The sequence below is a fragment of the Talpa europaea genome (assembly GCF_964194135.1).
Source record: "Talpa europaea genome assembly, chromosome: 7".
Taxonomy (NCBI): domain Eukaryota; kingdom Metazoa; phylum Chordata; class Mammalia; order Eulipotyphla; family Talpidae; genus Talpa; species Talpa europaea.
The window spans coordinates 40,840,005-40,865,353 of NC_140074.1; the positions used below are offsets into that span (position 1 = coordinate 40,840,005).

The window sequence follows — 25,349 nt, forward strand, 5'->3', positions numbered from 1 at the left end:
GAACTCAGCTTTTAAAACATTAAGGTTGGCTAAGTGCCCAAGGACAGAGTAATATATTAAGAAGATGTGGGTATATATAACATGATGAAATACTGTTCAGCTATAAAAAAGATGAGCTCTTGCTATTTGCAACAACAGAGTTGGAACTGGAGTGGATTATGCTGAGTGAGATAAGTCAGAAGGAGAAAGACAAATGCCAGATGATTCATTCATATATGGAATATAGATAAACCAAACAAAGGAACTGATAAAACTAAACCAAACCAATACCTAGAAAAATGACTGCAGAATTGAGGCAACTAGAATCAGAAGGAGGGTGGAGGTGGGAATAGTGTGGAGTAGAGCCCAGTGGTCTAGGGCAAAGGCCTGTGGGTGCTTTGATGGTGGGTCTGGTGTGGTAACATGCATCTGAGGAGCTGTGAACCTATTTCCCTAAGACATATACAGTGCTGTAAATCAATATTACCTTAATTAAAAGTAAACAAAAACATGAAGGGTGATGAATATTTGATATGGATCCTATTCTCCTTGATTTACCAAGAGAATAACTTACACAGTTGAGCGACTAAACAGGTATAAACACCACTGTGAGCAAACCTCTTTGCTAAGTGATAAGGGGACACAGAGATGTGAAATATCTAAGCCTAAAGAGAGCTTGCAAGCTTAGGTCTGTAGTCTAGATTCAGCTTATAGATATTTTTGTCTTTGATCTGCAAAATGTTTTTTTTTTTCTTTTAATCAACTGATATTTAAAAACTGGGAGCTTTACATTAAAGAAACAGATTTTTTTTTTCTTTTCTTGACATATTGGAAGGCCTGACAACATTAGATTCATATTCCCTATTGGAAAAAATTGACTAGAGCTGAGAAACCACTGCTCACTTGATGAAATGTCCATTAGCCAGTTTCTCAAACTCTTTAATCTTGCAAGTTCCCATTGTCAGTTCAGAACAGAAAATATAAATGCCATAAGAAAAAAAATTGCTCTGTGACTTTGGGAGAGAGGAACAGTGAGAGAGCTCAATAGAAACACAAAGATATGAAGGAGGAAGGGACATATGAACCATCTTGAAAGATGATCAGCGTTTTAAAAGATTGTGCTGGAAGAAAACATCCTCAGTGGAAGGATAGGAATAAGACCAGGTCCAGAAGCTGGAAAGTATGGTCAGTGAAGACAGAGATGCAGACTCAACTGGGGCTATTTTAGGGAAAAAAAAAAAACCAAAAAACTGATGAGAATGTATCTCTGATATTCTTTTGGGCTTACTAATTGACAGTATGACCTGAAACTACCTGCCATGAAATGAGGAAGAGTATGAGCTGGATAGAGAAGATACTTTTGAGCATACTTTCTGGAGTGAAAGAGAAAAATTTGTCCATTTCTACCACCACCAAAAAAAAAAAAAGAAGTTATTGTCTTTCTTTCCTGAAATTCAAAAGGCGTTATGATGGATAATTGTAGCCATCCAGAAAGATGGCTTGATGAAGAGTCAGTAAGAATTTCTGGGTTTCCCATAGAGGGATGAGAACATGGGAAAAGGCACACTGGCTTACTTTGACCTTCCAGTTGAACACTAGATGGAGTCTGTCTTCAGGTAGCAGAATCTTGCTGGCAATTAGGGTTCCACTTCAAGTACAAAACCTCAAGGTACTGATTCATCCTAGTAGATCTAGGACTTTTCCTAGGTCAGTGGCTCTCAAATTCTAATATGCACAAGGATCTCCAGAAGTCATGTGAAAACACATGGTTTCTGATTCAGTAGACCTACGGTGGAGCCTCAAAATTCACTTTTCTAACAAATTCCCAGGTGATGCTGCTGTTTCCGATCTAGGGACCACCCTTGAGAACTACTTCCCGGAATCACAGGCCAGGCCAGCTCTAAGTAGAGGGATTCCAGCTGTGAGAAATGACATTTATGTGATAAAAGTCTGGCAGTTCATTGCAATGACAGCATTCTCTCTGAGATCCTGACTTGCCTGTCACGACATCCATAGGTAGATGATCTGCCCCAAATAACAAAACTTGCAGCAAGAGGCTGGGTTTTCTTTTTTCTTTTTTCTCAAGCCAGCAATTTTATTGAGTTAATTCTCAATTAAGACAGGAAATGATTCAGGGGCGGCAGGCATAGAAGGTCATGGTCTGGAAGACAGAGGTGCTCTCCTGTGATAACTTATACAGCTGCTCGTGTTTGTGTTCCTTGTAAGAATGACAGTAGTTGAAAAACATGTAAGCTGCTATCACCATAGAAATCCCGGCCATGCTTCCTTTCTTCACGTTGATGTACTTGCTGTAATATGGGTAGTAACCTCTTTGAAATGCTCCAGCAAATGCCTTTAAGGGGTGAAATCCCTTATTAGTAGACAGATTGGCAGCTACCTTAGTTTGACATCCAAGAGCTTCCTTTCCTTCAGTGGTATGACTGATGCCATGTTGGGGTCCTCTGGGTTTTTTTTTTAAGTCCAATGAGCATCATATGTTTTTCTTTGGGGTAGCTGAATAAACTGACCCACCACCAGTAAAGGTCTGAAATAAATAAGATAATTTTCAATTCCTTTAACTATTATGTACCTTAGTCTAAATCCTCTATTCCTGGCCCCTAAAATTCTTGTTTGAGCAGCCATTAGCAGGTTTATTATACTTATCCCATTTGAAAAAATTTCAGTATCTCAGGATGCAAGAAAACCTATTTTTTACCCCCAAGCATCATTTACCCTTAAGCTTTTTAAAAAAAATATTTTACAGGTAATTAAACAAACATACTGCAAATTGATTTTCACTTATATCATCAAAATGTTGCTTTCAGTTTTTTAGAGCATAATATAATTTCACATCTTAAAAAAAAACTCCACCTGTAAAAGAATGAACATTGATTTTTATTATAGTGTGTAAGAGTGGGGTGCTGTCTTACATTTCTTTCATTTTTAGAGTTGCTGAGTTTAATGCATATTGTAATAAACTCTATTTTAAAAGGTGCTCACAAGGAAGCAGTTCTTTAATATTTGGGTCAATTTTTTTAACCAAGTTTGATTTTAGATTAGAAAAGGCTCTTAGAAACGTCTAGTTCAAAAGTCAGCAAACCCTTTCTGTAAAGGGCTGGATAATATGTATTTTGCTTCTGCAGGTATGATATTGTGATGTAATGAGAAATATTTATTTTGGCATTCATTTCTTGACTGTGGTCAGAGGTCCTAAAAACTTTGTAATTTTTTAAGTGGTAAAGGTGCTAGTGACATCTTTATTTTGGTATTTAATCATTAACCCCATTTCCTAGATTTCTTGGAATATCTTGGGCATCAGGAGCATATTTTGTTCTAATGAAACAACTCTTGGTGGACTCCTAGATGGTTTCAGGATGGGAACTGTTCATCAGAAAGACCCAGACATGATTAGAAAGTCGAAACTTGGGCCTCCCCTGTGGCGCAGAGGTTGAACGCTGGGTTGCAAAGCTGCCCGCAGCCTCTGCAGCGCCGGTTCAATCCCCGGCTGCTCCCCGGCCACCGGAGGAGGGTCCCGCATGGCACACAGACCTCTCCTGCCGCGCGCTGCTCCCCTCAGCAGTGTACTTCGGTCCTTCTGCCTGCTCTGCTCCCCGCTCTGGCTCTGGTGAATTCTCTCACCCACCCGCACTTCTGACTGTACCCAGTGCTTGTATAAATAATAAATAAATAAATCTTAAAAAAAAAAAAAAAGAAAGTCGAAACTTTCAGCCCCATCCGCTCTGCCCTCCAGGGATGGGGAGAGGCTTTGGAGAATTAAGAAGTTAATGACGCTGAGCATGATCCCTTCCAACTCCATTCATGTTGCTGCAAATTGCACGAGTTTATCTTTTTTGATTGCTGAGTAATATTCCATTGTGTAAATAAAATAATTTATTAAAAAAAAAATCAACCTACCCTAAACATTGGTGTTAGCATTATGCTCTGAGGCAGCAGTTAAACAATTAAGCATACATTTCAGAAAATACTCTCACCTTTATTAGCTGCATAAAAAAAGCTCTCTGTTCCTCCAAAAAAAAAAAAAAAAAAGAAGAAGTTAATGACAGTTACATCTAGGTGATGAATCACCATAAAAATCCTTGAACCGGGCCTCCCCTGTTGACGCAGCGGTTGAGTGCTGGGCTGCAAAGCTGCCCACAGCCTCTGCAGCGCCGATTTGATCACCGGCCACCGGCAGCGAGGGTCCCACATGGTGCGCAGACCTCTCCTGCCGCCCACTGCTCCCCTCAGCAGTGTATTTCCTCAGTCTGCCTGCTCTGCGACTCTCTCTGGCTCTGGTGAATTCTCTCACTCTCCCGCGCTTCTGACTGTTCCCAGTGCTTGCATAAATAAATAAATAAATAAATAAATAAATAAATAAATAAATAAATAGATAGATAAATAAATAAATAAATAAATCTTAAAAAAAATCCTTGAACCATTGGGTTCATGGAGGTTCTGTGCTCCCTCCCCCCATATCTTGCCTTAAGCATCTCTCCCATCTGGCTATTCCTGAGTAGTATCCTGTTATAATAAAGTGGTAGTCTAGTAAATTAGCTGTTTTCTTGAGTTCTGTGTGCTGTCCTAGCAAATTATCCAACCTGAGGGAGTCCTGGGAATCTTCACTTTATAATCAGTTGCTCAGCATAGGTGAGAACCTGGACTTTTGCTTAGTGTCTGAGGTAGGACTTACCTTGAGAGTCCATAACCTGTGTGGTCTGTACTAACTCCCTACACACAGTGTCAGAGTTGAGTAGAAATATAGAAAATCTACTTTATGTCCACAGAAATTTGGGGACTTAATTAGGGTAGTGGTGTGTGTATGTGTGTGTGTGTGTGTGTGCGCGCGCGCGTGTGCGTGCCTGTGGAGGGGGGCCACACATCTGTATCAGAAGTATTGTGAGTATAGCAGTTGAGGAAACAGAGAGTTTTCCTTTCAGCTGGTTTTGTTTTAACTACTAAACTCTCCTGTTTCAGTTCCAAACAACCATAGAAAATACATAAATGGATGAATGTGACTATTCTTTTAGAGGTTTATTTCTAAAACAAGTGGTGTTTCAGATTTGACTTATGAACCATTGTTTGCCAACCTCTTGTCTAGCTTGTTTCATTAATCTGTGAGGAAACTCAGGCCCAATAAAATTAAATGACTGGCCTAGTTTGCTCAGAAAACGCAGGGGGATGTGCCTGCTACTCAGGACTGATCCCAGTCAGGTGTCTGTACCACAAATCCACTTGGTACAGTAAGACTGCCCTGAACTCTGTCTTAATATCAGGTAAATTTACTCATCAAAGATTTTGTTCCTCCAGCTGCCCCTGCTGCAAGTACAGTATGAGACCAGGAGTTCCCTGTGTGTCTCTTGTTCTTTTCTAGTCATATGGATATAAAAATACTCATCTCAAACAACCTTTAAGAAGTTAGTGGGCTTGGAAGAGTAAAGAAAATGTGCATCCAAAAGGGTGATTTTTTTCATTTTCCATAGTTTTTTTCCCTAAATGACTACACTTCTAAAAAAGTCAGGTTGAAGGTTGAATTCTTAAATTGACACAGAGAAGAGCTGACCCAAGGTCACAGATGGTGCAGGTCACCTGATGGAGCTTGTGTCAGCTGGGTTTCCTCATTTCACAGGGCTCCAGAGAAAAGGGTTGATGATCCCGACAAAGCATTTCTGTGAAGAGAAAAACTCATAGTCAGTGTTTCTCAAGATAAAGGCATTTAATTTTTTCCATGATTTCATTGCTGGTTTTGGAAGAAAAAGCTACAGGTCACTCCAACCTCTTTGCATCTTGTGAACATCATGCTTTTAGATAATCTGCAAATTAGTGAAACACATTGCATATCCTTTAGCAGTATCTTGAGTGCATTTATGCTGACATCCTCCAGGTTATCTTTGCCTTGCTGTTATAGAGGACTTCTTATGATTTCATTGTGTATTTTCTGATCATTTTATCTTGTTATTTAATGATTGTTTTGTTGTTTACTCCCTAAAGTTGTAGTTTACTCCTTAAATTTCTTGCAAGGTACATCACCCATATATTTCAGTTGACTAGGAAGTTAACATTGTTTTTTGGGAAAGTGATGAGGTTGAGGCCTGGATTCATGAACTTTTGTGGCAAAGCATTGGAAAATTGTGGTAATTTTTTTGGCATTACAAATCAGAGAACTTTTCTGTCTTATTATGCAAGTATTTTGGGTTCTTGGATTTGAAAAAAGGTTAGGTCATGTTAGGAAAGTGTTAAGTCTGGTTGTGTGTGTGTGTGTGTGTGTGTGTGTGTGTTGGGAGGGAGTTATTATGAGGGTGTGTATTATCTGAAGCCATACCTGCAAATGTCAGGCTCTGGAATACTGCTGTCTTATCACTCTGTTAGTCTCTCTTTCATGTTTTTTTTTCCTCATGTTAGCAATTAGTCTACTCACTGATTATTCTTTGTCTCAAATTAAATAGGATCTGGTTTTATTGTCTTGGATAATTTGCATTAATCCCATTCTATAGCAAATTGCCATCTAGGATGCATAAAGTGTTACCAGGAAACCTTTGAATAGGCCACCCTAGGATAGCTGTCTACCTCATTTCCTATATGTGCCTCTCAGCACAACAGCCTGGTGTTTCTGATCCAAGCAGGAGAGTTCACCTGGGAGACCAACACTGGATGAATTAAATAATTTCTTGAACTTCTGCTGCATTTCTTTCTCTGTATTTATTTTAATATAGAAGTATTTCACATTTTTTTGTTGAAAAATATTTCAAAACATACTGAACTTAGAAATGAAAATAAAAACCATAATCCATCACCGACATGTAACAGTATTAACCTTGCTGGTTACTTTCATGTCTGTTCCTTATGCGTAGTTTCATATAGAGTTAATCAAAATACTGAATGTATAATTTCAATTTTACATTTTTTGCTTGACATTAGAGTATATTTCTCTTATTTATGTAAGTATTATTCCATCAATGATTGTAATTAGCTGCAATATATAACATAGTATAGATACACTGTGCTTACTGAAACAAAAGTTGGGTGGTTTCATCTCTACTTATTAAAATTTATTAGCCTTTAAGATTACTTTGTTAAAACAAATTCCTAGAAGCAGAACTATAGGGGCAAAGAGAATGAAGTTGTTAAAGAATTTATTACATTTTGTCAAGTTGTTTTTCTAAAAGATTGCTTCAGTTTTCACCAGCAGTGTATGAAAGAGTCCATCTTGTCATACTTTCACAGCACTAAATGACAGACATTTATTTATATTGTATTACTATGTTAAGAAGGTTGCTGTCTTATTTTATTTATTGCTAATTTTTTATCATATTGATAATTTTCCTCTTATTGCTACAAAAAAATAAAGTAGTTGAGAGTCTAGCTCAAACTGTGTTTAAACATGAAACAGTTTCCTTTCAATTTTTACCATGTGAGATGCTAATTTAATGAACATGTGTGTCTCCTCCAGCCCTCATACACGGAATTTGACATCAGTGGCAATGTCCTCGCTCTGATCTTCAACCAAGGCATGATCTGGTAGGCCAACTGTTCATCACTCATAGAAAAGCCTCCAAGATTATTATTGCATAAAACACTATATACTGGTGTCATAGGAGACCACAATCTGTATCTGACTCAGTATTTACCTTTGCAAACTGGATGTCTTTGAATGGTTCACTTTTTCCCCCTACATCCTAAATCTTGGTCCTCAAAAGCATCTTGCAGAGTACGCCTTTCTTCAGATGATAGGAATCTGTGTTCTGGTTGGAGATTATTTGAAGTCTTCTTATTCTGTTATCACTCTAGGAACTTACAGTGAAATGTGAATGATTCCAAAGCCACATTACATATGAAATGAATTAATATAAGGCCTTGTTGAGAAACTAACTTTATTTTCATGTCACTATTGAATATATTTAAAATACAACTTATAGCCACTTTTGAAAGACTATGTTACCAAACCCTAAATTCATAGAGATGAAAAACCTTTTAGGGAGGTTGAGTTAAAAATATGGTCTTTATTCTGTAATATGTTTTATAGGACCATTTGCACATCCCAATTATTTCTTTTGATGTGCAAAGGATTGTCATATCTTTTATTTAATGAAGGCATTCTCACTGTAAACACTGACAGGTTAAGATAGTAGATTAAGTAGAAACCATTTTTTTTTTGTTTTTTTTTGTTTTTTAAGTAGAAACCATTTTGAATTTAAAAAGTGAATCATAGCATGCAATTCACCTGGGGACCATGTATCTTAGGAGTGTGTCACTCCTAACTCAGGGCACCCCAGCCCATGGCTGAACTTCTTTATTCTGCTGATATGTCTAATATTATATGGTGCCACCAACCACACCATTGTCCTGAGCACAAGTACCAGTAACTAGCTACAGTTTTTGCATGAGTTTCATATATTGTTCAAATTCTTCAACTGTAGGTGACCTGAATTATGAAAACTTTGTGAGCCTGGACCCTTCTGAAAATGTGAAAATCATCTTCCGTAATCTAAAGACCAAAACTAAGGGCCCCCTTGTCTTGCCATGGGGCCTGTCAAATCCCTTTGCCTTACAATCAATCAATAGGAGAAATGACTATAAAGAGATCATTGTTTCCATTGTTAGATAGGTTTAAAATGTGAATTCTTGTTCCCTAGTTTTCCAAATTTTGTAGATTATGGCTCATGTGTTCAGACAGTTATTAAGGAGTGAAATGTTTCCTTTATTTTCCCAAGCAAGGAGGAAAGTCAAGGTGGTCTAAATGTGATGACTGTCAGAGATAGTCAAGGAAGCAGTTCCTATGGGCTCTGGGATTTTCCTTTCTTGGAGGGGATTCTGCTGTCATGGCAGAAAATGGCTAACATTGCTAGTGGAGTAATGAGAAACCAGTGCCTTATAACAGCTTTAAAACTCCTAGTCCCTTACACAGATTGTCATAAATCCCTCAAGCCTGGTGGGTACCATTTGTACAAACATATGGCGTGTGCCTATTTCTTGTTTTTTCAGATTTAAGACAACAGGTTGGCCTAGAAATTATTTTTAATTATCAGAAAAGCTGTTGCAATAGCTGTCCTGACAGGTTTCAGTTGTAATTTTGCAACTATTTAGTCCACTATTGTTCATATTGAAATTTTTAAATATATAAAATCTTATTCATTTTTCTCAGGGGTAGACTCATTATCAAAATCTCTACATTATCATCATACTATCACATTTTATGTATTCACCCTTCAGATTTTGGTGAAGAATTGCTTCTGTAAGTTTGAAGAGGACTTCAGAAAATGATTGTGTTTTATTGCATGTACAAAATACTGATCCACCTTCCAGAGTACCGGAAGCAAGATAGCTATTATTTACCTTCAGGTCAATGTTTTATGCAAATACTCTTTTTTAAGTCTCAGGACTTTGGTAAGGGAGTTGGGATGTGGTGTGGCAGGTTATGTGTGGAGAGTGTGTAATCTAAGCTTATTAGGCTGCCACAGTACAGGGTACACACACATGTTAATCCACTAGATTATGAGGCATGAGGCTTGAGTTTGGCCATTTTCTACAGAAACAAAAGAGCATTTTGTATTAAGTTCCATTGGCTGATGACTGGAGATGTTCTGTTTCTGCTTTAGCAGTTTCTGAGTAGAGAGTGTTATTTATGCCAATGTGATTAAAGTCAAAAATTTACAGGCAAAATCCATTTTTCTATGAGTTGGTTAAAATGATCCATAGCACTTGATGCCACATTTTTATTTTTCTATAGATGGTAGAGGTTACTATAATCATGCTTTTAAATAATGAAAGCACATCTTATCTTTAGCATAGCAGGATGGAGAGGCAGAGAACAGAGAGAGAGAAAGACACACACACACACACACACACACACACACACACAGAGGGGGGGGGGTCTGGATATTTCTGTAGCACTGTCTCTTTACCTTCCCTCCTGCCAGTCTTCTCAACTTTTGCTAATAGTTTATCTGATATGTACAGTGTCACTGGAATAATAATAGGACCTAAATAAAGGAAGCTTTCATTTGATTTGATGATCTGGAAGAAAAACATTTTATAAAGCTATAGTATTACAATGATCTTTAACTGACAAATGATGGGATCAAATCTGGGTGAGGGGCTTAGTGAATCAAGCTGATTAATGAGTTACAACAAAAATACAATGAGCTTTAAGGTTTAGATATCACAGTGTCAGAAACCTGTTTTTCTAGGTAATGTTTCTTCAAGTCATTTGTTCAAAATACCTATGTGATAGTTGTTTTGAAGTATTGAGATTTATTTATCTATAGGTGAATGTGCATGTAATATGTGTCTATAGTATGTACATACGCATACAGGTAAGTGATGCACATGTGTCTAAAGGTACAAATGTATGTGGCTTTAGACAAGTCTAAGTCTTGAGGTGTGTACAAAATCCTCTCTTAAGATAAACTAGATTGGGCAGTAATGAAACACAACCCCAAAATCTTAGTGGCTTATGAAAACAAAAGTTTATTTCTTTTTTGCTCTACATCCCCAACATGGGTTGGTAGAAGGCTCTGCTGTATTAAGTTTCCCTGACTGTGAAATCTCTGTTTCTAGATTTATAAGATAATTCATCTGAATTATTGCTGGTCTGAGTGGTAAAGAGAGAGGGAAGAGAGCAAAAAACCCTCATTTTCAATTCTGTTTTATTGGGCAAAACAAGTCAGATGGCCAAATCTGACTTTTAGAAAGGGGAGCGCATCACCATTCAAAACACATTACAAAACAAATATTGACAGTTGGGAATATAACCTAGTACTTTGCAATTCCGATCTCTTAGCTGGAAGTGTTAATCACTCACGTTTTGAGGATTCCATGTTCTCTTTATTATCCTTGTAGCCAAGATACACTGTATTGTTCCAAAGTCTATCCTCTCATTTATTTTTAATTAATAAAATTTATGTCAAATAGAGTTCTTAGGTTTATAGCAAAACTGAATGGAATTAAATACAGTTCCTACATGCTTCCTTCCCCTAGCATGTACAACCTCTCCCACTGTTGACACCCTGCACTGGAAAGATACATTTTTGCAACTGATGAACCTACACGGACACATCATTATCACACAAAGTTCATACTATTTCAAAAAATAATTTAACTTCCTACAATGCCTGTGATCAATTCAGTATGTTAAAACATTATTCAGGTGTGCTGTGTAGAATTCTATCAACAAGACTACCCAGATTGTGGAAAGATTCCACTTTTCAGTGAAATGGCTTACTGCTTTGTTCCCCACATTCACTTAGAGCAGAAATGAATTTCTTCACCTATTTCAAACTTCCCCATATAAACCAATATACATTGTATTGGTTCAAACAATTGCTCTGTGTATCTAAGAAATATAAAATGCTAACTCTAATTAGAATTACTGAGGATATTATTATAGATAGGATAGTTTAAAAGATAGAACTCTGCTTGTACTCTTAAAATAAGTGCACATGTTTTCTCATTGGTTTTGGACTGTTCAATTGCTATAAATATGACTTCATGGTACTAGTGGATTTCCTCATCAAAGAAAATTGAAATTTAGTTTGTTGAAAACTCCCACAAATTCATCTAGTAAAAGTGACTTATGGTAAGTGGCTCTTGTATAAAAGTGGCATTTTAAAATCCTTTTTAAAAATCAAAGGTTCAAAGCAGTGAATTTCTAGGATCAGCTAAACTAAGAAAGCAGCAGATAATCTAAATTAAATGAATGTGTTAAATTTTCATCTCAAAAGCAATAATAGATTATCAATAAAACATGGCCTATTATTAGATACAAATGCATTATTCCCTTCAACTCTAAAATACATAGCAGCCACAAATGGTAAGTAATATAAAGCAAAGAAATTTTATTTTAATTTTTTCTCTTTCATTAAACAAAAATTAATTTGCCAGTACCAAAGTAATTAATGCAGATGCCCAATTAATCTGAATAGAATGAGTGTTTTTAAGGGACAATTATAAAAAATGTTAAATATGTAGATACAGTAATCAATGATATGAAATTAAGTTTATTAAGGGACATTAAGTTTATTTTAGAAGTAGAAGAAATAAGTTAACAAATAAATTGTTGTTTAAATTTTCTAATGATAGCAGATGTTGTTAGTAACCAGCATAATTTCTAAGAAAATTATATTTTAAATGCCTATAATAATGGAGATGGTAAAATATGTATGAAAGATAAAATAGATAAGTCAGATTTATTTATAAAAAGAGTTTGCCTGGTTAAAAGTGATAATATATTTTCTGTCTGTGCAAATAAGTATAATGTAAAATAAGCCTGTATGTGACTGTTATGGAGAGAAGACTAACTGAGCAGAATTCTGTTTTTCTTTCTAGGATGGGTTCCTTCTTTGCTCCAAGCCTCCCAGGCATCAATATTCTTCGACTTCACACATCAATGTACTTCCAGTGCTGGGCCGTGATGTGCTGCAATGTTCCCGAGGCCAGAGTCTTTAAAGCTTCCAGATCGAATAATTTCTACCTGGGCATGCTATTGCTCATCCTCTTCTTATCCACCATGCCTGTCCTATACATGATCGTATCCCTCCCACCATCTTTTGATTGTGGCCCCTTCAGGTTCTTGCCTTTGAAATTTCATTTGGGTATAGTTTTCTTCCAGTTGTGTAAATGTGATTGGCATTCATTGTATGGCTATATTCCCGCAAAAACAATGGCATTTTGGTGATAGAAATACGTTCCTTTGTGCATCCAGGCTCATTATTTGACATGGAGATTCTTAGGCAAGTTCCATCTACTTTCTAATTTGGGAATCATCAAAGAAAAAATAATTTAGCTGTTCCATTCTCTGCCTGGAGAAAATATGAGCAATGAATCTGAGCTATTTCCATATAAGGAGATAGCAAAGAGCAAGGTTTGATTATGTTTGCCTGGATGTAAAAGTTTTTCTTATACTAGGTCATTACATGTAGACATCATAAATTTTTGCTACTTCTCACATCTCACAAAATTGATAAAACTAAAAAAAGAAAACAATAAGTAATGCAGAATACCTCACCTATTTATTATTATCTAAATAATAAATTATTATCTAAACAATAATAATAAATTACTATCTAATAATAAATATAAATAAGGTCACACATTTTGTGATTTCATTACTGCATACTAGTAAAAAAAATAATGGTTCTCATGTATATTTTCACCTAAATATCAAGGATAAATCACTCAAGTCAAAGAATCAACGAATTTAAGAAGGCTCTTTGATCCAAGTTAGAAATATACTTTTCTATAGTTCCTAATGATTGAGTTCTCTCTCTGACATTCATCAGGAAAGCAAAGTCCCTGGATCTAGAGAATTGACATTTCATTCCTTTAAAAAAAGTCTCCCAAGATTCTCTGCATTTGAAGTCACTGGTCAGCGTACATTTGAAGTATTTCTCCTTTTCAGTGAAGGAAATGTGAATGTGAAAAGTCATATGAATGACAAGCATGATGCAATAATGACCACATATAATTTCTTCTTTATGCTGTCAGACCTAAATTTTTAAATCAAAGTGAAAAAGGTTATTGCCCACTTTACTGCCCAATTTTGCTTTAATAATAGTCTGAGTTATTGTTACTTTGAAGGAAAAGAAAGAAAATAATGAGCCAGTAGACAGGACCAAGGTGGATGAAGTTCTTTCCTGCTCAGAAAACTGATGTTGACAAATCCTGTTCATTCTTTTTTCTTCCCCTCCCCGCCACCACGCCTCCCCATCCCACCAGCCCTTACCCCTGCAGGCTGAAATAAATACTGCAAATAGTGACATCTGGAGACCAACTATGACATTGCAGTCTTGAAGGATTGTTCCTAATCCTTAAATCTCAAGAGTTAAGGATCTTGAGATTCTACAGATAAGACCTCCAAAAACTTGAGTTAATTGCAATAATTACAAATCACTCACATAACTAAATATCTGAGATAAATTTTTAATTGAAAGTTGATCCTCCTCAGAAAAATGTATCAAAGGTAGCAAAGACACAGGGAATTCCCAGATGCTAGTAATTTTGCATTGAGGGCACAGGGCTGCTAACAAGACTTTTGTAAGACATGAGTATTTTGTAAAATTCCAGCCCCTCTCCCCCATCTTTTAACCACTTTCATCCACCATAGCCCCAGTGGATAGATATGAGGGGTAAATTATCTCATCCCTTCTTTTCCTACTCACTTCCCTCTTTCCTCTGGCTGCACTCCATATGACAAGTCCATTAGAATGAAGTGGAATAGCTGATATAATCTTTAATTGTCGGTAAACTTGATTGTTCCTTATATATTATAGTACTTGCTAATTAGTATGTAGATCTGCAAATGTGATGGAAAACTTGTACCTCTGTAGTCCAGTGACTCCTGACACAATGCTTAGAGTCTGAATCTATTGAAAGATATTATTAGTTAGATCAGGAGAAAAAAAATTGATCTGGAACCTGTAGGTCATGCTCATTTAATAACTGAGGATTTTTAGAGATTAAAAACAAAAAGTGAGGGGTCTCCCTGATGGCCTAGGGGTTAAGTCTCAGCACTATCACTGCTATAGCCTGAGTTCAATCCCTGGCCAGGGATATAACCCACATTGCAGCAGACCTTTCCTGTCTAGCCCACTACTCCCCTTAGCATTGCATTTCAGTAGATCCACCTGTTCTATTCCCCACTCTGTCTCTGGTGAATCCTCTCACACCCCTAACCCCCATACCTCTGGCCAATACCCCAGTTTTGCTATACATAAATAAATGAAATAAATATTAAAAAATTGAAACAAAAATATTATATTGCAAGTTATACCAACCATTATTCTGATGATGCTACAACTTGGTGATAATCTAATATCTTCTCAGAAAATTACATCTTTTCATAGTAGAATCAATATGCATATACAGAAAAAAATAACATAATCAATATTCTTTTTATAGTTCTGAATATTATAAACTATGTTAAGGCAGATATTTTTCGAGTTTATAGGGTCTGATTCTTCCCTGAGTGGGTCAAGAGCAAACTCATTAAAGACCTTTACTTTTTAAGCTTATTTTCCTTCTCTTCCCTTTTTTTGTTCTTAGTAGTAGAATCCATCTGGTTTTCATTAGGGCCTACCTATGCAGAAGAAATACTGAGAGAGAAAGGATTCATCGTCCAGTGTGGTTCTAATTAAAGAAATCTGGTAGAAAATGACCTACAAGCTATTACATGGAAAAGAGATATTGGATTATATTTGGATTTTATTCTGTTAAACTATTCCTTATCCACATTTCCAAGCCTACTTAAAACTCGAGTACATTATTGATTCAGCCCAAAAAGCATGTTCTCCATCATAGGAGGTAGGCTCGCTGGCTGAAGTATGTTTACGTACTGTTTATAAAAAAGTATTTCTAACAAAACCATAGAAATGCAGTGTAGAGTGCAGGAACAGACACGGTGCAGGTTTTCTAAGATCCCATGCAGAACGGGTAAAGGAGGAGTCGGAGTCCTTAGTGGCTTTTGCAGGTCTTTTATTGGGGTTACCAGGTACACGGCAGGCAGGGGTGCTAGGGGCCGGGGAGGCTGGCAGTCCTCCCAGCCCCCAGCAAATCTGCACTCTCTCTGGGCTCTCGCCTTCTCTCTGCTTCTCTGCTTCTTTCTCGGCTTCTCTTTTGGCTTCTACTTGGCTTCTTGGCTTCTGCTGGCATCCCTGTGTCGCCGCCCTTGCCCTTAACAGCACAGTCTTAGCCCAGGTGAATCCCATCTACCTATGCCCACACCCTACTCCAGGTGCCCGCCATCAGGCATGCATTCAGGACCTCAGGGATCCATCATCTATCCTGATGGCGGGAGGGCAGAAACGCCTGACATTTTTCCTTACCCTACATGCAGTTTTAAAAAAAAATCTTCTAATGCTGGGGTTACTTTCCTAACTATGTTGACTATGAATTTATGTTTATAACATGTCTCATATTATATCCATTATGTTGATAATATGAGGTCCAAGTGTCAGCAGTTGTTGGTTTATCAGATTCCTAACCCGAAGGAGTACTTACGCGGTGTTTGAGGAAGATTGCTAGTTTTCTTGCTGTAACCATTGCTTTTCCGTGTTTTAAATAAACTTCTATCCCCTTTTATTTTTCTTTCCAGTGGCAAAAATAGGATGTTTGAAGTCATTGGAGAAACACTGGAGCATGATTTCCCAAGCTGGATGGCAAAGATCTTAAGACAGCTTTCTAATCCTGGACTGGTCATTGCTGTCGTTTTGCTTATGGCGTATGTGCATTCCCTCCTCAAAGAAAGAGGCTTTATAATGTTCTTGCCTTTTAAGTTTCAGCTTTTTCAGCTCTCTTACTCTCCCCAAGGGTTGTGCTGTGACCTAATCAAATTCAGCATGATTACATGGTGGTGAAAAGCTAAAATTCATGAGCCATGTTCTGATCCTATTGGATGTAATTCATAGCCATCTGCATCTGTCTTTGCTTGCCTAGGATTATAAGATTTGTTCCCAAGTAACTAAAATAATTATCAGTAAACAGCTAAAGCAAGGGAAACATAAATGCTAACTGCTAAATCTAATCAGCACATTGAGCTTCCCCCCACCTCCCAGCCCCCACCTCTTATTTCATAAAGCAGATGGCTGTGAACACACAGAAATGATGAGTCTCTAAGTTAATATTTCTCTGGAGAGCCCTATAGGGTATTTTTAAGACTAAAACCTTAAGAGGCCTTAAAAACCACCCTGTCCTTGATACTAGAGGCTCATCGATAATTGTGTGTCCATGATAATAGAATCAGAATACTGGGCAGGTCTTGGAAAGTTCACTTAGTCTACATCCTCAAAGTCAGGTGATAGCCAAAGGGGTACTTTGGAAGGGGTTTTTCCTCCCATATTGCTTTTATTGGCTTCTGACTCTTGGACACCACAGGTACACTTATATTCTAAACAAAAATATATGCTTTCTATGAAAGAGCTACAAAAAGTACCCTAATCCTTCCTTTCAGTCCCTGAGGCCCCTTCTAAATAGAAAGTCTAAAACCACCCTCAGAGACACTTTAGAAATAAACCAGATGCAAAGGGTTGGATTTACTTAAATAAAAGCAAAACAGGGATTTGAAGTAAATGAGCAGGGTCCTGGTGCAAGTTGTTACCAGCATCTTTGTGAAGATCATGGTTGCTACCTTCTTCAATTTTACCAAATAAAAAATTGACTTAATGGCAGGGGGTCTGGGGAGGTCTGGAGGGGTTGTGACATTTCATAGGTAAGAAATCAGAAAAATGGTAATAGGAAAAAGTAGGGCTTTGACAGAGAATCCAGCACTCATCCTTTTACACCTTGACACCTCCCTTGAGGGAATGTCATCGCCTATAGGGATAATTAAACATTAAAACCGATTACTATTGTATATTACAGAGCCTTGATCATGGAGTGACGTTAAGAATCTGATAGTAAATCTTTGGTGCACATATGTTAGAAAATGACCTACTGGATGCAGTATGTTTTACCAGACGGCCCTTGAAGGGATTTTCCTTCTCTACGTTTTCATGATACAGTGGCTTCTGAAAGCTTGTTAAGTATCCTGTGGCCTTTAAAAGTCAAGGCTCTTTAGTGATATAAATGAGATCTTGTTTTAAAAAAAAATCTGCAAAACTTAATGTCCAATTTTATTACTATATTCTTAATTTATTGAGAGACATTTATTTTTAAGCAAAGAAACATAAGGTTGTTCAAATGCCACTAATTGAAGATTTAATAAGCTGTTGCAAGTGTGTGGAAGAGAAGCTAATACTACCTATTTCCCAGCACTATCTGCATATTAACTCATTTAATTTCCACAATAACCTTAAGAGGCTATCCTGGTAATCATATTAATAGTGTGTGGAAGATCTGCCCCAAATCAAATGACTAATAAATGAATCTAAATACATGTTTTCCTGTTCTCCACCTTTTATTCTCCCCTCTTATTTGCAGCACCAGACACAGAGTTCAGGATGAGTGGGAAAGAAGTCTTGTCAGGGATGGTCTACATCCAGGTGGACACACATTCTCTTAAAGGGATATTTTAGATAATGTACAGATATTTTAGACTTTGTGGGTCAGGTGACAACATTGAGGCTATTATGTAAGTACTTATGTAATCATTAAAAATGTACAAACCATTCTTAATTCATGGGCCATACAGAAAGACTGAAAGTCAGTTTGGCCTGGAGACCATAGTCTGCTGACCCCTACACAGAACATCTAGAGGAAAGCTGGCAAGATTTCAGGGTCAATATATGTCCCACAAGATTGCTTTTAGTTCTGAGATTGTGATTTAAAACCAAATTGTTTATTGCCAATTTGATTTTTTAAATCCTGAGTTCTCATCTCCCACTTTATGGGCCCTGTGCAATTGGCTTGGCTTTTTATGACTTTTAATTAGAGAATGCTACATGTTATAAGCATTTTAATTCCCCCAATGAATCATATTAAATCAGCTAGGGTGTTTTTTGGGTAACTGAATAGAGTTCAGGTTAGTTCTCTGCAGACAGTTCATTCCTTTAGAAACTAGAAAATGATTTATGAGTAATTATCTAAGGTACATTATGAGGCAGGAAAAAAGTGCTAGAAAAATAGACAATCCAGAATTGCAAATGACTTGTGAAGACTTTGAGTTCATTTTCCAAATCCAGGAATTATTCTAAGAAAATCCTTATAATGTGGGCATGCAGCCAGACAGCCAGACAGCCAGACAGAGACGGACACACACACATTTATTGAGTACCTACTTCATGCCAGATAGTGTACCAGATATTTTCATGTATGTAATCTCATTTAAACACCTATTACTCATATAAAAGATAAACAAACCCAGCTAAACCATATCAATAATTGTGTTGCTAGTACCAGATGGCTCATAAGGGGTCTAACTGGCATGTTGGTAACTAAAGGAAATGTGTTCAGTATCCAGTTATTTGCAACAAAGAGCAATGCCAATTACCTTTCTTTTTTTTTAAACATCATCTTTTTCTTTGTTTCTCTTGCTTTAAGTGACTATGAGCATAATTATTTTTGCACAAATGTTTGGCCAGAGCTTGCTCTCTCTAGAAATGTAAATGTCACTTAAAAGCCAAGAACAGTCTTTTATGAAACATTTTCTGTTCGAAGGAAGGAGAAATGTAAAAAACATATCCTAAGGAAAAAGAATCCAGGGCCTCCCCGGTGGCGCAGCGGTTGAGCGCTGGGTTGCGAAGCTGCCCGCGGCCTCTGCAGTGCCGGTTTGATCCCTGGCCGCTGGTGAGGGTCCCACATGGCGAAGCAGACCTCTCCTGTCTCTCCCGCTGCTCCCTTCAGCAGTGTACTTCGTCAGTCTGCCTGTTCTGTTCCCTGCTCTGGCTCTGGTGAATCCTCTTACCTTCCGCGCTTCTGACTGCACCCAGTGATTGTATAAATAAATAAACAAACAAACAAACAAATAAATAAATAAATAAAACTTTAAAAAAAGAAAAAAGAAAAAGAATCCATATTAATTAACAGTGACTATGATGATACTTTTTTAGCTGTAAAAGCCAAAGAAAAGAATTTAAGGGGGAAAGTCAGTTTCCTTTTTATTCCACACATTCCCTAAGCTTCAGATTTTTCTATTCTCTTGGATACTGTTAGAATTGACTTAACATGTACTTTTAGTTAAATTTGAACAATGTTAATACATTTCCAAGAAGGCACTAAAAGAGATACAGAGGTACACTAGAGAGGTACAGAGGACCGAGTATAATTCCTAGTGTTCTTCCTTAGTTCTCTGTACTCCAGTCATTACCTACAAAATAAGAGGCTTATTAGAGTAAAAATTTAGAGTAAAAAATATCTTAGAGCCTACTCTGCAGGTACCATCCTATGGCTAAATGTAAATTTTTTTAAAATTTGAGGATTAAAAAACTAACTTTTTTTTTAATTTAGTTTGACCATCTATTATCTTAATGCTACTGCAAAGGGCCAGAAGACAGCAAATCTGGATCTAAAAAGGAAGATGAAACAGGTAGGATAAAATCAATTTCACAGAAATAATGTCTTTAATGTAATTAGTGGTAAGCAGGAGAAAACAGGAAATCTCATGCTCTTTTCTGCTTTTTTTTTTTTTTTTAATCACATAGCAAGCCTTGGAGAACAAAATGCGAAATAAGAAAATGACAAGTGCACGAGCAGGTTGGAAATATGTTTGTGATTTTTTTCCTCTAAAATTGTATATTCCTTTTTTTCCTCCAAATAAGGCATTTAATGTTTAGTGACATTATTGCCTTAGCATAACATCCTCAGATGTTATTGCCCACCAGTTTAGACCCTCTCTCAGGCACCATACCCAAGGGGTTAGTGGTTTTGCAGTGGAAAAAAAATTTGGACATGTAACCTTAGAGGTAGTGATAGGAGGTTTTGCAAACTGAAAGAAAATAAAATCTACCTAATCATACAACTAGGCAATACAAATGCAGAATCTCTTCTGTCCTTTGAGTAATTATTATACATAGAAGGATAAACTACAAAGATAACCTCAGAACCCAGCACTATTATTGTCAGAGTCACTCCTAATTCATTTAATCATTCCTAATTCTTGTAATCTCTTTTTTTTTTTGCACCCCCTTCAATTTGAAAATACTAGAACAAGATATATTAGTATTTGCCAAAATTATTGATCTGCTTTTTTTAAAAAAGATTCATTTATTTATGCATACAAGAACTAGGGGATAAGCCAGAAGTGTGGGGGGTGAGAGGATTCACCAGACACAGAGTGGGAAACAGAACAGGCAGACTGAATGAAATACACTGCTAGGGGAGAAGCGGGCAAGTCAGGAGAGGTCTGCTGTGCCATGTGGATCACCTCCCTGTCCCGGGATTGAACTAGTGCTGCAGTGGCTGTGTATAACTTCGTAGGTTGCGTCTTATCCCTTTGCGCCACCAGGGAGGAGCCCCCCAATTTTTCTCCATTCTTAAAGTTCTTTATATTAGCAGGCATTTCTTTCCCTGTAAGTAACAAAGTAACTCATCCCAAGTTTGTTTAAGTAGAAAAGAAGAAATTTATTTGTCCACATAAATGTACAGAGGGTGGTACCTATGGCTTAGGCCATGTTTTACCCCAAGTTTAAAAGCCTCCTGGCCTTAATCCCTTTTCTCAGTGATTCTGTCAGCACTGCCCTCTTTTATGTTGACTGCCTTTTATAGCCCCAGAAATGGACACAGCAACTTCCAGTGCCACATCCTGAGATTATAACACTCAGAGGAAAAAAGACAATAATTTTTTTAAAATATTTATACATTTTTTAATAATTAAGTTACTTGTTTCTTTTTCCTTTCTTTTTTTCAACTTCGTTGCAGTAGTTCTAGAGATGTGTGGCTCCCCAGTCCAGCCCCTCCTTGGCCTGTTCCCAGATCAGACATGTTGGGCAGCAGCAATGATAGTCGCTGTTCCACCCTCCCCTTCCAGCTCTTCCAGAACTCAGGGCTTCTCGGCCATGCTTTCTGAGTGTGGCCTGAACTCCTCCAGTCTCAGTGGATTCCCCTTCTGTGTCTGGTATGCTGTCGTCATCCTTTGATTTCTTTTCATGCCAGTCTGTAGACTAACACCTTATCCTGTTTTGAATATCCCGTTTTCTGTTTTTCCAACTCCTTTCTTGGTATGGTCACATATTTTGGGGAAAGAAAGGGTATGTAATAGTAAGCTTCCTGAGACTTTGCATTTCTGATACTGCCCTTCTTTTATCTTCTCTTTTAGTTGATAGCTTAGGTAGGTGTAGAAAATGCCTATCTAACTAGATCAATAATAATTTTCCTTTAGAATAATATTCCTTTAGAGACTTTGTCCATGTCTCCCTGATTTTGGAATTTCTATTGAAAATCTAAAGTCATTCTGATTCTTAATCTTTCTTATGGGACTTGTAGTTTTAACAGTCTGTTTTGCTTATCTGGGAAATTGTGAATATGTGAATTATCATGTGAAATTTCATGAATGATGTCTTGAATGAATCTATTTGTATACCTGCGTCCTTATCAATGGCCCTTTCACTGAGAAACTCATGCACCTTAGTTGCAGGAAATTATAAAAAAATGTTATATATGATTCCTTATTCATTTTTTTTCTGTTCTCTCTTTATGAAATTCATAGTATTTAGATAGTGGGCCTGTAATTTTCTTACTTCTCTTGATTATGCTCCTCTTTGTCTCTTTGTTTAACCCATAAATATTTCCTTAACTTTGATTTTCATTATTTATCTTGCCTTTTTCTGTTGTCATAATTTTAATTTTCGCAAGTTATTTTGCTATCTAATTTCTCTTTTTAAAACAGCATCATATTCTGGTTTAATAACTGCAATGGCTTTTTTTGTTTGTTTGAGAATATTAGTAACTCTGAAAAAGTTTTTTTTTCTTTCAAAGTCTTCTTTTTCCACAAGTTGCTCTGTGCTTTCTTATGCCTGTTGTTGTCTACTGTAGAATCTTCTCAGGGGCATCATGATGTTTGACCCTAGGCTCCTAATCAGGGGTGAGACACACATGTTTGAAAGGTCTAAAATTGTGCAAAGTGTGTGGACACATCTTCATTCTAGAACTCTGCCTGTGTTTTGATGAACCCGTGTGTCATTATCTTGGGGGCTTTCATTTTGAGCTGGCCAGATTCCCCAGACAATTCACATCCAAGTTTCTTCCTGGAGAGTAAAGGTTTCCTAGCAAAATTAAAACACCTGTGCAGAAAAAGTGGTCACAGATCTCAGTTTTCTACTTAAAAATATTCACTGAAGTCTCTACTTCTTACTATGTTACTCCTTATATTCTTCTAGCCCACAAACTTCTTTTTGTTATTTCTAGAAAAAAAATTCTTGCAGTTTTCTGCCAGAGAATGGAGGGGTCAGTCACTGATCTGTGCCAAGAGGAATAACTCTGGGACTCTAAATGTTTCTTAAACAAATAGCCAGTCTCCTCTTTGTACTGATTTCTCACGTTCACATTGGTCACTACTGCTGCCAATTCCTGAATCTTCCAGAGATTTTGTGTGTAAATTACATTGCTCCCAGTTTTCCTTCTATGCTGGCTTAGAATTATATTTGTCATATCTAATGTCACTTTTTATTTTTCTGTCTTCTTTCTAATTTCTAATATCATTATTGTTATCTTCTCTCCTAATCTGCCCTTCTTTATGGGTTTATGTCCATCCCCAAATTCCTTAAGTGTCATGTTTGAGAAGGAGCAAAAGTTGAATCCTATGTATTTACCTACACAGTCCATGCGAACCTTCATATCTCCTACATCAAGAAGAGCAATGGTTTCCTTTTTATCTGAACTCTGTTCATGCAGTCATTACCTGGGGTATTTTGTTGAGATGGAGTCTAGTATGTAGTCTACATTCTCAGGAACTGATTAGTATTTTTCAGACTTTGCAGAAGATAAGAGTATAGAGGTATGTACCTGCAAAACTTTTGTGTAGTATCTAGACTGTGTCTATAACTTCACATTATCAAATGAAAAGGCTTCACAAATATATCCTGGACATAGATACTGAAATATAAGAACATTTACTGGAATTCTTTTACTGGAAAAATTTGAAAGGGATAAACATAATATTATAATGTAATAGATGTAGTATTAATTATATAAGCAGTAATAAACAGGTATTTTAATAAAGCAGAAACTTACTTTCCCTTTAGAATTTGTGAGAATTTTGTAAAGTAAGAAATATAGAGATATTTTCAATATGAATTTGCTAAATACTATGGCAACCTGGAGCACATTTTTTTTTAAAGATTTATTTATTTATGCATACAAGAGCTGGGATACAGGCTAGAGGTGTGTGGGGGTGTGTGTGAGAGGATTCACCAGAGACAGAGTAGGGAACAGCACAGGCAGATTGACGGAAGTACACTGCTGAGGGGAGCAGCGGGCAAGTCAGGAGAGGTCTGCTGTGCCATGTGGGTTGCTCCCTGGCCGGCTGGGGATTGAACTGGTGCTGCAGAGATTGTGAACAGCTTCACAGGCTGCATCTTAACCCCTTGTGCCGCCACGGAGGGCCCTGGACCACGTTCAGAAGACAAATTTCAGGTCACTTCATTCAGAAGCATTAAGCACATTAAAAGTAAGTTAAACTTCCATTTGCTTTTTCTTCACTTCTTGCTATTTTTTTTTTTTTCTTTGTGAACAGCTGCAGCTGCTGGTGGCCAGTAACTTTCACAGATATGTTGGAGGCCCACATGTACTCCTCACCTTGCTGTTTGAAAGGACTGACAGGTGAATGTCCAGAGCATAAGAGTTGTGGAGTTGGTGTTCCCTGTTCTAAACCTGGTGGATTATCAAGGTCAGCCTGGTTCATCAAAACATTAATTTGGCAAGCAGGACCTCCACCTTTCTCCAAAATAAAGATTTCTTTCTACGTTTTGCCACATTCTCCCATACCCACTTCCCTTTAAAATTGAATTTTAAATGGATGTGAATCAACAACATAGATTAATGGTTTACTTGATAAGTTAATTTAAAATCATTTGCTCACATGGACTTTCATTTTATGAATTTCTTCTGTTAAGTTTCTTGGGATAGGAACAGGAGTATTTCATCTTCTCTTTTCCTGGAAGTTGAGAGATATCTTCATAAAATACTCAATATAATCATTCATTAACTCACTTTTTGAAACCAAGTCCATATTTTCCTTTTTTTTCTGTTTGCCCATTCATGGTCCCCACAAATATAAACCCAAAACCTTTTTATTGGCTTCTGATTTCAATATGAAAAGGGATGAATCTGATCAGCACCAGTTGCAGGTCTCTCCCCTTAAGTAGGTGTGTGGTTATTAGACAACCCAACCTTTTTTTTCCTTTTTGAAAAAAAAAAAAATTCTTCTTGAGGTAACATTAATTTGCAAGACTTTATGTAATTTAGAGGTGTAGGATCACACCTCTTCAGATTATCCCACTCTTCTGAGTTAAAAATAGTATGACACTGGAAATAATTACAGTTCAATCACAGTCTGATTATTTGCCCTTCAAAGGGGCTATCTCCTGAGTATAAACTCCCATATTCTGTAATTTTTTTTTTTTTTTGGTAACGTTAGGAAAATACCCACTTGGAGGATGCCAGTTTATAGATGTGTTTTAAGTATTACTAGTTAAATTGACTTTGAATAGTAACACTCAAAGCCCTCAGCTTGTCTTGTTGTGTGACTTCAATTATCTCTTAAAATCTCAATGTCCTTTTCTGGAGCTAAGGTAATTTGTCTGCCACTCTCTGCAGTTGACTTGCTGAGTTTTTATTGCTATGTCTTTCAGTTTCTCCCTTTTCACTCTTTTTCTGGTGATCACCCTTCTGTCCTGTCCATGCATGTATTCAGCACTGCCAGTCTACCAAATCCAAGATTTAATTTCCTGTGCTCATCTCTTTCAGATTAGCTTTTGTTCCCAATCATATCATTCCCTGATAGGTCTTCT

The 25,349-nt window shown here is 37.0% G+C and overlaps 1 protein-coding gene across 1 annotated transcript in view; it reads left to right on the plus strand.

Moving 5' to 3' along the window:
• The window catches only part of TMC1 (transmembrane channel like 1), a gene marked incomplete at both ends in the record, with an annotated part of 94,934 nt that extends 70,838 nt beyond the window's left edge, over positions 1 to 24,096 (plus strand). Inside the window, 6 exons of the mRNA XM_084237782.1 lie at positions 7,427 to 7,494; positions 12,301 to 12,540; positions 16,064 to 16,189; positions 19,852 to 19,930; positions 20,046 to 20,097; positions 24,074 to 24,096. Coding sequence (XP_084093908.1) covers positions 7,427 to 7,494; positions 12,301 to 12,540; positions 16,064 to 16,189; positions 19,852 to 19,930; positions 20,046 to 20,097; positions 24,074 to 24,096 — 588 coding nt within the window. The remainder of the gene's footprint in view (positions 1 to 7,426; positions 7,495 to 12,300; positions 12,541 to 16,063; positions 16,190 to 19,851; positions 19,931 to 20,045; positions 20,098 to 24,073) is intronic.
• Between the last annotated feature and the right edge of the window lie 1,253 nt (positions 24,097 to 25,349).